Source organism: Neopsephotus bourkii, unplaced genomic scaffold, assembly GCF_033783945.1.
Source record: "Neopsephotus bourkii isolate Nb327-2 ecotype Australia unplaced genomic scaffold, CSIRO-AGI_Nbou_v1 NB_1060, whole genome shotgun sequence".
NCBI lineage: Eukaryota > Metazoa > Chordata > Aves > Psittaciformes > Psittacidae > Neopsephotus > Neopsephotus bourkii.
In genome coordinates, this window is record NW_026901548.1 from 3,756,368 (window position 1) to 3,770,103 (window position 13,736).

At 52.0% G+C, this 13,736-nt stretch overlaps 1 protein-coding gene across 1 annotated transcript in view; it reads left to right on the forward strand.

Moving 5' to 3' along the window:
* Nucleotides 1–13,072, forward strand: part of LOC133216680 (rho GTPase-activating protein 39-like) — a 45,042-nt gene extending 31,970 nt beyond the window's left edge. The window contains 7 exon segments of the mRNA XM_061361601.1: nucleotides 1,825–2,371; nucleotides 2,853–2,942; nucleotides 7,279–7,352; nucleotides 8,678–8,877; nucleotides 9,389–9,480; nucleotides 10,014–10,183; nucleotides 10,554–13,072. Of these exon segments, the coding sequence (XP_061217585.1) occupies nucleotides 1,825–2,371; nucleotides 2,853–2,942; nucleotides 7,279–7,352; nucleotides 8,678–8,877; nucleotides 9,389–9,480; nucleotides 10,014–10,183; nucleotides 10,554–10,748 (1,368 nt within the window). The 3' untranslated portion in view covers nucleotides 10,749–13,072.
* Nucleotides 13,073–13,736: the final 664 nt, after the last annotated feature.

Here is a 13,736-nt window from a genome sequence, read left to right on the forward strand (position 1 = left end):
GTGATGGAGAGGAGAGTTGGGAGACAAGGACATTCATTACTGAGGAGGGTGGACTGAAGTTCTAGGACAGGCTGAGCAGAGGTGGATGTGTCCTGTCAGCACAAAGGTAATAGCTGGGTAGTTGTGTGAATGAGATTTGAGAGATAAACTCAAGAGAGAGAAGAGGAGAGAACCAAGAGGCTGCTGAACCTCCAGAGAGGATGAGGAGGTGGATCCTCAGAAGTATCTAACATGCTGAATGGGCTATTAGGGTAGTAGGAGGAAAACCAGTCCTCGGCCTGGAAGGTGTATTGAAGGAGATTGAGGATGGAGATGGCAGAGAATTGCAGGGAGGGATCTTTAGTCAGTTGTGTTAGATGCATTCAGAGGGGTAAGGAAAACCATCAAGGGATGGAAAACCAAAACAAAGTGGAAAAGCAGGAGAAATGGTTGTGCCTCAGGCTGGCAATAGGAGGTGGAGTGTGATGTGTGCTAATCCCATCAGCCACATGTAGGTACATGTTGGGGTAAGACAGGGAAGCGTTGCGCTGCACAAGCCTCTGTCCTGAGTTCAGCGATTCCTCCTTACTGAGAAAACAGTGACTTGCTCTAAACATTTAAGAACTGATGTGTATTTTGGGGATGAGTGTAGGCCAGGACCTGAATAGAGTGTGGCACACAAGTTAAAGGGGATCTGCAAGGAAGGAAAATGCATATTTTATCTGACTTTTTCCACTGCAAACCCAAACTTTACAGGGTTTATGTTTCTTTGTCTTCCTTTAAAACCCCAAAACCTTAAGATTATCTTGTTTGGCTTTTTCTTACTTGCTGGAGATCATCTTGGAGTTCACAGAGCAAAATGTGGGCTGTTAAGCCGTTAGTTGCTATATGTGGTAATTTCAAGTCTAACCAAAAAGTCTGTTTCCTAAAACAATTTCTTGGGTGTTTGAGTTCAATAAGTGTCCCAGGCTGCCACTTCTAACTGAAACAGAGAATTCTTCATGGGCAAAATCAGTGTCTTGTTCTCACAAGTAGTTATTAGACATCATTTTGGGGGATCAGTACTACCAAAACTCTTAATTATGTAGTTATCCATAGCCAGCACTGGGGGAGAAGGCTGGACAGGGGTTGCATGGAGGAGCTGCACAGTCTGGGAGGAAGGAAGGTTGTTATCTGTGCTGCTTATCTCTGTCAGCTTGTGAGCAGTGGACTTGTCCCTGGAGCAGATGTGTTTGATCACTGCAGGCTGGGGATGGGCAGCAGCTGTTCTAGTTCTCTGAGAACAAAATCCAGTGCTTGGAAACGATTCTAATTTAATTTGGGGAAGTTTATGCCTGTTTTGGATAGAAAACATGGTAGGGAGCCCAGGGCTAGTTGGGGAGGTGGTTGTGGTGTGTCTGTAGGGTTCAGTGAGAGCCAGTACAGCGGGATCCACTGGTGGTAGAGTTGACTGATGCAGATACCTGGTCTCCTTTGCTCCACCAACTCAAACATGTTTTATCCTACCTGGGTGACAGGCTGCCCATCAAAATAGCCGTGCCCATGCACTGTTGTGCCTCTCTAAGCTTCTTCTGTCCTGTTTGTGTGTCTGGCCAGTATTTCCATTAAGAAGGTCATGGTGGAATTGAGATACGTCTTTACAGTGCCTTAAAGCAGAGGCTGTGCAGGCAGGGGCTGCCCAAAGCTCAGCAGCTCCTGATGGCTGCTGGCCATGGTTTTGTCTTTCTTCTTATTTTTGCTAGAACTTGGAAAGACAGTAAAGGCAGGAACCAGCCATGGGATAATTTTCCTAGCAGGGTAAGGAGTCATCTAAGCTGCTTTTAACATCCCTGTTCTCCATTGCAGGCTGGCACAATAGAGTTGGACCCCAAGCAGGAGAGCAGCGGCCAGCCTGGTGGCTGTGGAGGGTACCACTTCCCTTACAACACTCTACGGAAGCCCATCTCTCAGAGCAGCATGGCAGACTGGGCTTCTAAGAACCTCAACATGCACACGCAGGGCATCTTCCGCCGCAGGATCTCCATCTCCAACATGCTGTCCTGGAACGGTGGCTCTATCAAAAAGCCAATGCTCATCACCAGCAACCGCACCATCAAAAAGGAGGCGTGTGAGATGTTCAAACTGGTGCAGAGCTACATGGGGGATCGTCAGACTCGCATGGACCGGAATCACGTGGCCTTGGTCACGGTCACCAAGTGCTGGAGCATGCAGGGCTTACGGGATGAGCTCTACATCCAACTCATCCGGCAGACGACAGATAACACGTGCTACCGAAGTCTGGCGTGGGGCTGGGAACTGATGGCCATCAGTCTGGCCTTTTTCTCCCCATCACCCAAATTTCAGTCTTATCTGGAAGGTTACATCTATCGCCACCTTGACAGTGATGAAAACAGTAAGTGCCTTGTGCAAACCCACTCTGTCCCCAGCAGCATTCTGGTGGGTTGTGCCATTTGCTCAGGCTTGTCTGGTTTTTAAGTACACTAGCCAGTGCTGTGGTGTCCATCAGTGAGAGCACCGTGTCCTGGGTGGGATGAAGCTGCCACCAGCTCTTTTCCCTGTGATTCTCACTGGTGTCTGTGAACGTTAATACAGGAAGCTTTAAGGGAGCCATTACAAACATTATGAACAGGTATTCAGTTTAGTTAGGTATAACCTTGCTGCTTGGAGCCCCTTCTCAACTATTTGGCCATTTGGAGAAGCTGAGTGATGTTCTGGGCCCCTTGGATGTGTTTGGAGCTGGCTGTGGTACAGGATCTTTCCCTGAGCAGACCTCCTTATGCTGGAATTAAGCTGGCTACAGTGTCTTGGAGGCAGTTCAGGCTTTGGTATTTTATTATTCCACATTATTAATCCAGAACCTTTTGATTTTTCAGTTGCCCAACGCATCAAGGAGCTTGCAGATCTGAAAAACAAGAAGAACTCAAAATCCAGGAAAAAGAGGAAACAGAACACCGAGGACGAAGGTAAAGGGAGGCACAGCATACAGGGAGCTGAGAGGGAGACTGCACTGAGCTCTGACAGGCGGGGATGCTGAGCTCCACTGAGAATCGGCCTTTTCTTTAAGTGATTTGAGTGATTCAGTGACTTAGATTCAGGAAACTGCTGCAGGTGGCTGGTGTGAGAGCTCTGAGCATGATCAGCCGTGTGGGTGGCAGCACATGGGATGGGTACAGTGTGGCCACTTTCACTCACAGCTGTGTGACAAAGGGGTTTTAATTTGGTTGCAGACCCGGGGCTGTGATTCAGCTGGTCTGTGTAATGCCACGGGGTTTCCTATAGGACATTCCAGTGCTAAAAGCCATACCAACCAGCATGGTGAAAAAAATGTCTCAATTGTATTAATGGATGTTGTAAACAACTACCAAACCTGAGGGTCCTCAGGGAGGACCCTGACATCTGGCAATGAGTGCTGCCTTTTTCTCTCCCCAGTATTGGCTTCCCCTTGTCCAACCTCCCTGTACTCTGCAGTCCAGGGCTTGCAATAGCACCTCTGCTGAATGATCAAGAGTTCACTTACTCCTCCAGCCTCAGGTTCTAACTGCTGCCTGCAGGATAATCATTGGTCTGGCTAAAGTCTTGCTAGACAAAGTCCATTCCATGTTCTTTTTCTATCTTGCTTTCAAGAAACTTGAGCCAACCCTGGGAATTCCTATCAGGCAGCAGAGTTTATGTCATGTGGCCTTGGGGTTTTAATCTGGGAGAGCTGGAGTCCAGCTTCCTGCATTGCTGAGCCCTACCTGAAGCCAGCAGTGGGCACCAGAGCCACACTGTCCTACGGTGGCTTCCCTGTGTCACTGCTCCCTCGAGGCCACTGCAGGCTGGGAAGTGGCTGAGGAGGCCCCTTAGTTGCAGCCCCTGCACTAAGTGTGTCTGTCACTTCTCTGTGTCTGGTGGGATTCAGAGCAGAGACCTGAAATTGCCCAGTGAGCTGCGAGAAACCGCAGGTCATGTGGGGAAAGCAAGAGGAAGAAAGCATCTCGTTGTAGCAGAATTGTAAAGCACCTGGTTTTATTGTTGGGCAGCAGGCTTGAGACTGCTCTGTCCTGAAGCACAAAAGGAAATCATTAGGAGTTGGCAAAGCAGGGTGTTGTGCAGGTTGGGAGCATAAACGTGTTCAGGAAGAGATGGGACAAATGAAAGAAGGGAGGTCTCTCAGCTGATGGTTAATGGTCCAGGTGCAGCCCTGCCTCAGCGTATCTCCCACCTGCTGCTAGCAGATATTCCTAGGGGAATACTCACTTTTCAGACATCCTGTATCTGTTTCTTATCCTCCTGGTGGCAGATGCAGGCTGCTGACTTGGGCTGATAAAGGATAGCTTTTCCCATGTAGGAGAACACTGATGGAGCAGCATTGCTGGGATGCAGAAGGATGCACTGATGGTGTGAGGAAGAGGGGGTAAAACACTGCAGTAAAATGGGGGTACCTGGGCAGACCTAAGCCAGGAGAGTGACACCGAGCCGAGCTGTTCTGGAGGCACCTACCCCTGTGCTGAAGAGCACAGCAAGACAGGTCCTAGGCTGAAGCCTGCTCTGACTGTACCAGGCTGGGGTCTGTGAGGGGCCGCAGTACATTGGAGATACACTGACACAACAGCTTCTGCTGTGCTAAATATGTGTCCCATGGCCAGCTCCTCAATCCACATTATTTGCTGCATTTTTAAGGCATTTTTGGCAGGAGAGCATGTGAGTCTCTTCCAGAAGGTGTGTTCCTGCGTGTGCCCAGCCTGGATTTTAGCTTGTTATGAAAGGAGAGGTTCTTTAAGAAGCTCTTTGCATGTGTTTCTAGGCCAGCACATGGAAAAAATATTTTCCTTTGCAAACTCTTTTTCACTGTGTGGGCTGTTCCCGAGCTCCTGGGGCTACTGTGGTACCACAGGAAATAACAGCTCAACTTGGACTTCACAGATTCATCATCTGCTCTGAGCAGTGCAATTGCCTTCAGTATTAGCCCTTTCCAGCCCCAGAGCTGTGAGCTGGGGAGCAGAGGCAGTACCTGGCCCCTTGTTAGGAGAACGGACCGTGTGGGATGAGCTGGATGCCAGGAGCAGGTCTCACTGAGCATTGTGAAAGCAGTCAGATGGTCGAGGGAAGTCGCTGCTCTGGAAAAGCAGAGGATAAAGCTGAATTCTGCTCATTTCCCTCATGTTTCTCTGCAGCTCAACACTCACCTCCTGGCCTCCCTGTGTCTCCTTCACCCATCTCACTCTGCACCATGCCCTGGGAGCCAGGAGCACTCTGCTGTGTAACGGGGAGGCTGCATGGTGCATGTTTAAGGTGGGAGCCTCTGCAGGAGCCGTTTGTTGTGTGCCCACTGTGGCCAGTGCCTTGCTCATGGGGCAAATGGAGTTTTCAGTTTATTTGAATGGAATGCAGTCAGCTCCCCTCTGGGTCCGCTGCGGGAGCGCAGTTGTCACTGGGAGCAGGATGTAGGACTTAGGCTTTTCCCAGGATCAGGGAGCTTCCTGGGAAAGCACAAAACAGGCTTCAAGCAAACGTGTCTGGCTGCTGCCCACACATCAGCCGTGCAGGCAACCAGTTCCTTCGCAAACCTGGTTAAACTCCTCACGTCATTATGGGTTTCATGGTCTAATTACAGTGAGAAAAGAGCATTTCCTATTGTAAGTTCTGAATGTGCTGCCTCCTGTGTAATCGTTGTGATGCAGAGACACAGCCCAGGCTTTCCCCATCCCCTCCTCTGTGAAGCAGGTGACACGTTGCCTCGGGGTGTCCATGCCTTTTAACAACAGGAGCTGTAACCTGGGATAGTGAAGCATCACAAAGCAGCTCTCATTGGCTTTGTTTTCTTTAATCCTTAGATATTTCCAGTATAAACCATGCCTGGGATTAGCAGGACTTTTGCATACAGGGAACATTTGCTTTAGGTATTCCCAAGAGAAAGAAATTCTTTAAACTGACTTTGCATCCCATTGCCTGCAGGAGGGGGGGATGCTGTTGTACCTCCTCCAGCTTTGCTCCAGCCTTACGGAGAGGCTCCATCATTTGCCAAGCAGATTGATTGAGGCAGGGGGTGCCTGTTTCGTTGTGGGGAGCCAAAGGGTTGTGGTTTGTGTGCTGGCTGAGAGGAGAAGGGGAAAAGTGCATCTCTCACCTTCGTGAATTGTTCTGCTCTGGGAAGAGCTTCTCCTCCCATGGCATTGAGAGGATTTGAGGAACTCCAGGCTCCTGAGCAGCTCACCTAAGCCGCAGGGTGTGTGCAGGGCTCAGCTGAAATACACAGCATACGACCAGAATGTAGATTTTAAAAGCCACAAGTATTTGGAACCCGGCTGCAAGCTTTGAGCCTGGCAGGGAATCAAATAGGGCAGATCTGTTCAGTGCTTTCAGCAAGCAATTTGAGTTTGACTTGAAAAGGAACAAAAGGCCAACGGGTTTGGAAAAACTCTCCCAGCAATCAGTGCTCTGTCAGTGCAAACATTGCTCTTGGTGTCACGGGGGGATTAGCTCTGTGAATCCTGGCTCTGCTCTCCCTCAGAGTTGGCTGAAGCAAGCACAACAACCAGAGCAGCCGTTCTTGCGGAGGGCTGCAGCTTTGGTGGTGAAGTTCCCAAGTGCCCAAGTTCCCAAGTGACTGATGTTCCTTGTATAACACAGCCTCACGGCACAGGGTTGGGTTGGAGGAGGTTGCAGGCAGGAGAGTGAGGAAGATGAGAGAAATCCTGTCACCTTCCCGTGCCTCTCCTTGTGTCCTGATCTCACTCACAGTGCTGCTGCCGCCTCTCTCACTAGCCCAGCACTGCAGTTCTTGAATCATAAACTTGAATCATAAACCACTTTGAAATCTCTCCTGGCAGGGGGCTGGTGTTGCCTGCTCCTTGGCTGAGATCTGGCAATACAGAAATAGCCAGACCTGTGTCTGTGAGCCACGTAACTGCAGCCGCACTGCCAGGAGAGGGTCTTGCTCTCATACGTGTGCTCAGGCTATGAATGCTGAATGGGCATCTTGCATTGAGTCAGGACAGGGTCATGCTGCCTGTGTGAGAGGTGGAGATGTGCAGAGTAGGGGTAGGACATGCAGAGCTATGAGCTCAGAAAATGAATACCTCCAAGCCCAAGCACTGACTTGCACCAACACTTCCTGCCATGGGGCTGCAGGGCTGGGAGGCTTTGGGGCGCTCAGTGTGAGCTTTCAGCAGTCTCAGTGCCCTGACCCTGCAACGGGATGTGCAGAAGGGGCTGGCTGTTTGTGCCGGGGTGAACTGCTGTGCTGGGGTGCTCTGAAAGGCTCCAAAGGTGGGTGCATGGTGCTGTGTGTGACCACTTGTTTCTCCTTCCCATCAGGTCTGCCGATCAGCACCTACGCCAAATACTGCTACAGGAAACTGCAGAAAGTAGCTGTCACTGGAGGCAAAAAGGTGAGTGGCTGCCCCGGGCCCATGGGCTGCATGAGCACTGCCTCAGCTCCTGTGACTGGAAGGTCACTGCTGATTCAGTGATGGGGAATGGAGATAGAGGGGGTAGGAGAGGCTCACTCAGGGCTCGGCTCTGCATGAACATGTGGTACAAGGTACTGCCCAGGTCCCACCATCTTCCTGGCAGGCAGCAGTGCCTGTGTGCTGGCCTTAGGGATGGGGAGGACAAACCTGTCTGCAGGGTAAGAGGAGCTGTCTGTGCAGGGGCTGCCCATCATCTGGTTGCTTCTAGCGAAGGACAAGTCTCCCTTTGCCACTGAGAGCTTGACAGCTGGTTTCCTGCACGGTTATTCATTCCCAGTTCAGAAAGGGATGCAGTGGAGCTGGCTGGTGTGGAAGGGAACCTCTGAGCTCTGCATTAGCTGGAAGTCCCCGGCCTCCCTTTCCCCTGCAAGGTCCTGCCGGGGCTGTGGAAGCGGACAGGCAGCCTCAGCCTGTCCGTCCGACGTCTCCAGGCCAGATCCAGTTCTCTTTTGTGTTCTGCACATCCCTGTGGGGCCCTGCTGCCATATGGACTCCGTGTGCAAATAGCTGGAATACCGCGGGAGGGGCGAAGGCTCCCGGCGTCCCTGCAGGGGCAGGACAGGGAGCGTCCAGACATGCACTGCACCCAACTGCAGCCCCGCAGCTGCTGCCCTGATAGGGGTCAGTGGGAGCTTTCTCCCTTCCACTGCACCTCCTGCTTGGCCATGGGGTCACTGGGTAGCCCATCGCCCCTGTGACAGTGCTCTCTGTTTCTCCAGATCCCTGCCAGCATTGATTCAAAGCCTCTGCCAAGTTGTCCCCATTCCCACTTTGCAGAGAGCTTTAGCATCTTTGAGAGCAAGGCTTCCCTAGAGTCATTCATAGCTGGAGTTGCCTTCCCCAAAGGGCTGGTTTTCAGCTGCCCTGTGCCTGAGCGCTTGCCTGGCACCAGGCTGGTGTGCACATGCCCTGTGCTGACCTCACCACGCAGGGGACAGGCTGGGCTTCATCCTTCTGCCTCTTGCTGCACCAGCAGGTAGAGCTGCAGCTGGAGCAGCCCCCCCCAGCGTGCAAAACATGACAGGTTTGGGCAAAACCAGCTCCAAAGGGGCCTCTCTCTGCTCCTCATGGGTTGAAACCCCTCCTGATTTTAGGAGGTGGAGGCTCAAGAGTGAGAACTGTGCTACCAGGAGGCCAGTGTTGTGTCCCCGTGCATGGGCATCCCTCCATCCTGACTGCTCACTGCCGCTGTCCCCAGGTCACTGTTCCTCTGTGTGCTGCACTGAACAGTTCTGTGTCCTCAGGGCCTCCGTAAGCCGACCGTGGAGGAGATAACACATGCCAGGAATGCCATCGTGACACCGTCGCTCTTCGGCAGCTCTCTGGAGGAAATCATGCTGCGGCAGCAGGACATGTACCCGGGCAACAAGCTGCCCTGGGTGCAGACACAGCTATCGCAGCAGGTCCTGGCGCTGGGAGGAGAGCAGACCGAGGGCATCTTCAGGTGAGTTTTTGGGACATGGGGTCACTTTTGAGCCCCCCACGTCTAAGTCCTCGATGTTGGGAAGTCAAAATTGACCTCCGCTGCTTCCTTTTCCCTGAGAATAGCGCTCTGAAATGGATCAGATGAAACCCAACCTTTCCCAGGCTCAAGAATGATCTCATAAAGTAGCTTTAGCCCAGTGGTATTCATTAACACAGAGGGGGCAGCATAGATGTGACTTGAATTACTCAGGCCAGCATGTACCCAGGCAAGGCACTGAACTCCCATCAACAGCAGATTGATCAAGATGAACAGCAGCAGAGCAGCTCATCAAATGCAGCACATCAGCCTTGATTATGCAGGAGGCATGAGTCAAGAGAGAGGAGCAGTCAAAGAATCTGTATGGGGAACACAGGGGATGCTGGTCTGGGTTTGGGGTTTGGTTTGGCTTTTTGTTTTGTTTTATTTAATGTTTGTGTTAGCTTTTCAGTAGCCAAACTCTCAAGCACCTTTGCTGTGTCTCTGTTTGCAGGATACCTGGTGACATAGATGAAGTCAATGCATTGAAGTTGCAGGTGGATCAGTGGAGAATCCCAAGCAGTCTCAGTGACCCCAACATCCCAGGTATGGGACCACAGCAGGCAGGGGTTGCTGCAGACTAAGCTGAGGTACAGTGTGGAGGGGAAGGTGCAGGAGATGTGCTGCTGCTTGGGGACGTGTACACAGGCTCTCTTCACCAGCTGGGTTTTCATTCTGTGCCTTTCCACTGCCTTTCTAAATACTGCCCATAGGAAAAACACTGGGGGAACCTCTGGCTTGGGTGCAGTGAGACCGTGCAAGCTGGGCATTGTGTAGAGTGGCTGGGAGCCACTCAGAAGCAGCACTTTAACCGGAGGCTCCCATTCTCCTCTCCCTTAGGTGGCCCCAGAGCCACTTCCTGGAGGAGCAGATAGACAAGAGCCAGTATTTCCCTCTATCTGTCCAGTTTGGCTGCCTGAGCATTTCAGAGCCATGACTGAAATAAGGTGAAACAGCACAAGTGCAGATCCCTTCTCTGCCCTCTGTTTCCTGAGGCCCTGAGTCTCACTGCCAAGTTTGCCCTAGAAGGTGGTGGGGAGGTGACCAGAGCTGTTCTCATGCTCCTCCTTTCTGCCCAGCCTCTCTTCTGAAGCTCTGGTATCGGGAGCTGGAGGAGCCCGTCATCCCCCAGCAGTTCTACAAGGAGTGCATCAGCAACTATGAGAACCCCGATGCTGCCGTGGCCGTGGTGCAGCTTTTGCCAGAGCTCAACAGACTGGTGCTGTGTTACCTCATACACTTCCTGCAGGTAGGCCGCCCACGGGGCATGGTTAGTGGGACAGCTGTGGTGGGCCGCTGGCAGGGGTTTAGGACCACCTGTATTTAAGGTGGGATTGATGGGGGGTCTGGTGGCCTTGTCCTTTATGGGAGCAATAAACCGTGTTCCTGATCTTGTAGAGCATGGGCTTGACCCCAAAGGTTGAGATCTGCAAGATGATCCCTGTCTGCTAAGGCTCCCATGCATGGAACAGTCTTTCCCTATGAATGTGTGGCTGTGGGGCACTGTCCTTCAGGCAGGCCACATTTCTGCTCTTCCTTGCACCTCTTCTTAGCCCATATATTTGGAGTTTCTTGCCGTTTTCCACTGCTCCAGGTGAATGTTGCCTTACTCCCTGCAGATCTTTGCTCAGCCATCAAATGTGGGCAGGACAAAGATGGATGTGAATAACCTGGCCATGGTGATGGCCCCCAACTGCCTGCGCTGCCAGTCTGACGACCCTCGTGTCATCTTTGAGAACACACGCAAGGAAATGTCCTTTCTCCGCATGCTCATAGTGCACTTGGACACGAGCTTCATCAAAGGGCTGGTTTGAGCCGCTACCCTGGGGTCCCAAACATTGCTCTGGGGAGTCGCTGGGTGCCTCAAGTCTTCTCCCCTCCACTTAGGTTTCTTCATTGTCTTTGCTGTTGTGAAACCCTGGGTTAGCCCCTGAGCATCTCCCAGCATATGACCTTGAGGACGAGGACTGTTCAGCACCAGGAAGTCCTTGGACATGCCAGGCTAGCTTCAGTGGTTCCTGGCCTTCCAGTGTGTGTCAGAGGGGGACAGCCTGCCTTCTTGGAGCCGCAGGACTTGGTTGCTCATTGAAAATGCTGAGAGATCCATGAGAAACTGCTGCCTGGGGCAGTGAGACTCCATCTCCCTTCTGGAGGCAGAGTTGGCTTCAGGTAGGAAGCATCACTCCTGTGTTGTGGCATGGGCTGGTCCTGGGGGAGATGCTGCCTCATTGGGGATAATCCCACTACTATGAAGCCTGGTTCACCCCATGAGGATGTTGGTAGAGGGATGTGAAGGTGCAGAGGGTTTGCTGAGGCAGAAGGGTTCCTTGGACTGCCCTGGTCAGTGGAAGCGCATTGCAGCCCAGAGGAGAGGAGGCGTTTGAGCAGACATCTCACAGCTGGAAGCCCTGGCAGGCCAATCCACACAGCATCCACCTAACCTACTCCTTTAGGCCACTGCAGAGCTGCACAGCAGCATGTGGCACAGCCCTGTGCTGAGCTAAACCAGCACCCACCCATGCCATGAGGGCTGGGGACAAGAGAAAGGCCATGCTCCTGACAACAAAGAGATGAACAGTCTCCTAACAAGGGCCATATCCTCTGGAGGGGTAACCCTAGCAGCCTTGCAGCTCCTTTCTGCTATGGGCAGCATGAGCTAACACCAGCTTTCCTGAAGAGCACCTAAAGCCACGCTCAAGAGTGGCTTCCACAGCTCTGGCATCACCTTCCTGGTACCGTGTCCTTCCCAGACGGCTCTGTTGAGACTGAATTCCAATTGTGCCCATCCTGCTGGTTCAGCCCAGGGCTAAAGAAAGCCTGCAGCAGTAAGAAGTGCTCCTGTGCTCAGCTGTGCCCTTCCAGGCAGAGCAGCAGCATTGCTGTGTGCCTATGAAATGATGATCCTGGCTGGAGTGAACTGCGGCACATGTGCTCCTCCCATCAAATTCCCATGGGAGTTACAGAAGGGTTGTGAAGGGGAAGGAAAGGAAGAGGCAGATCTGAGTGTCCAGACTGTGGTGGAGCCTGTGTAAGGGTGGTGTCAGGCGTTCTCACTGCTGCTGCTGAACCCCCGTGGCTTTCCGTGTGCCACCAGAAGTGAGGCACAGCAAGGACAGTGTCCTCCAGGGTCAGCGCTTGGATTTCCCTGCAGCCTTTGGCTACTGTTGCATGTTCCTTAGCAAGCAGCCATTTCCAGTTCTGTGGCATCCCTGTGTTACTCTTCTCTTCCTTTGAAGTGTTTTCCATGCTGGAGGCAGTCTGCTGCTCTGTTGGGATTTCTCATGCAGTGCCGGATCTGCCAGTTGCATCCAAGGTTGCATTTGCATTTCTGCATCCCCCTCCCTTTCAAGTGGGATCATCTCCTGGTTGCAGCAGGGAGCTGGGCCCTGCCAGCAGTGAGGTTTAAGGCTGATGTCTGGGTCTGTACCCAAAGTTTGGGCACACAGTGCCACATGCAGAGTGCCCCAAGCCTGCTGGCAGCTTGGATCTCCTGCTGGGTGTGAACAGGGTTTCCAGGGCATGTGTTTGCTCGGGTGAGCTCCACAGTGGGAGTTCAGTTTGTACCCAGCTGAACAAGGGTCGTGGTTCCTCTCCTTATACCAGGTGCTTCTGTGGGTCAGGGAATCTTGCTTCCATGACTGGATTAGCTCTGTCAAACATGCCCCCAAACACATGCCCAGATCTGTTTCACACACCTATCCCATCCCATCCAAGCCATCCAGCTTGGTTTGGCTTCTTGAAGCACTCGACAACTTCTGATGTGGGGCTGTTTTACCAGAAGGGTAGGGACAGGCAGGGGGTTACTGGCACTGCCACTGTCCTGACATTGGAATCTCTGACCAGGCTCAGACCTGTGGTACCAGCCCTCTTTGGGCTGCAGATGCATGTGCCTGTGTCGGGCTTTGCCAGCAGCCAGCCACCACGTAAGTGATCCATGTTATTCCTTGCACTTAGCTGTAGCAGTCAATCAAACCATAGGCATTTGCTGCTATTACAAATGAATGCTTCTTGCCAGGGCTGTAAAATAGGCTAATAAATGACACTGGATATTATTTTCTTTGCCAACAGGTTTGTAAATACGAGTCAGTAAAGCGGCCTCTCCTCTGTTATAATAATAAATACAATCTCCATGGTTGTCTCTTGTCTTTGTGACTTTCTGAAGCATGGTCCTGTTCACCCAGAGCTGCTGTCAGTGTTCATGAATAACGTTTGGGAATCAGCATGATGGAAACCAAGCTGCAGGCTGGTTTGTTCTTGGTTCTCAGGCAGCTGGTAAGGGACACTCAATGGAACTTGGAAGAGAACAGGTTGAAACTGATAAAGGACAGTACTTGGAGATGGTGCACTTGAGACAAAGCAGCTTGCCCCAGGCTTGCCAGTGGTCACAGAAAGGTGATGTGCCCCAATGGGGACAGCACCCTTGTGGTGCTGGGTGTTCTGGTTGGTGATGTTGAATTTCTGGCCTGTTTTAAGTCTCCTTTTCACAGAGCCTGGCAGGAGCCTCTTGCTGTGTCTGTGATCGTGTCCTGGGAATCTGCAGGCAAAACTGGTAGGAGCAATTTTTCCAGTTACTGAATGCAGCTGGTAGACATTGTGCCCTCAGGCCTGCTGTCCATGCTCCACTTGCAGAGGTTGGGTAGCTGTTGGGGAGTCAGGGATGGATTTGTGGGACCTTTTTGTGTGTTCAGCTCGTGATGGAGGAAGTTAGTGCTCAGCTTTGGCAAGTGCCTGGTGCTTTTCAGGATGTGGTGACGATGAGGCCACCCATCCCAAAAGAGAAGCTTGCACTGTCTCCTCCCCTT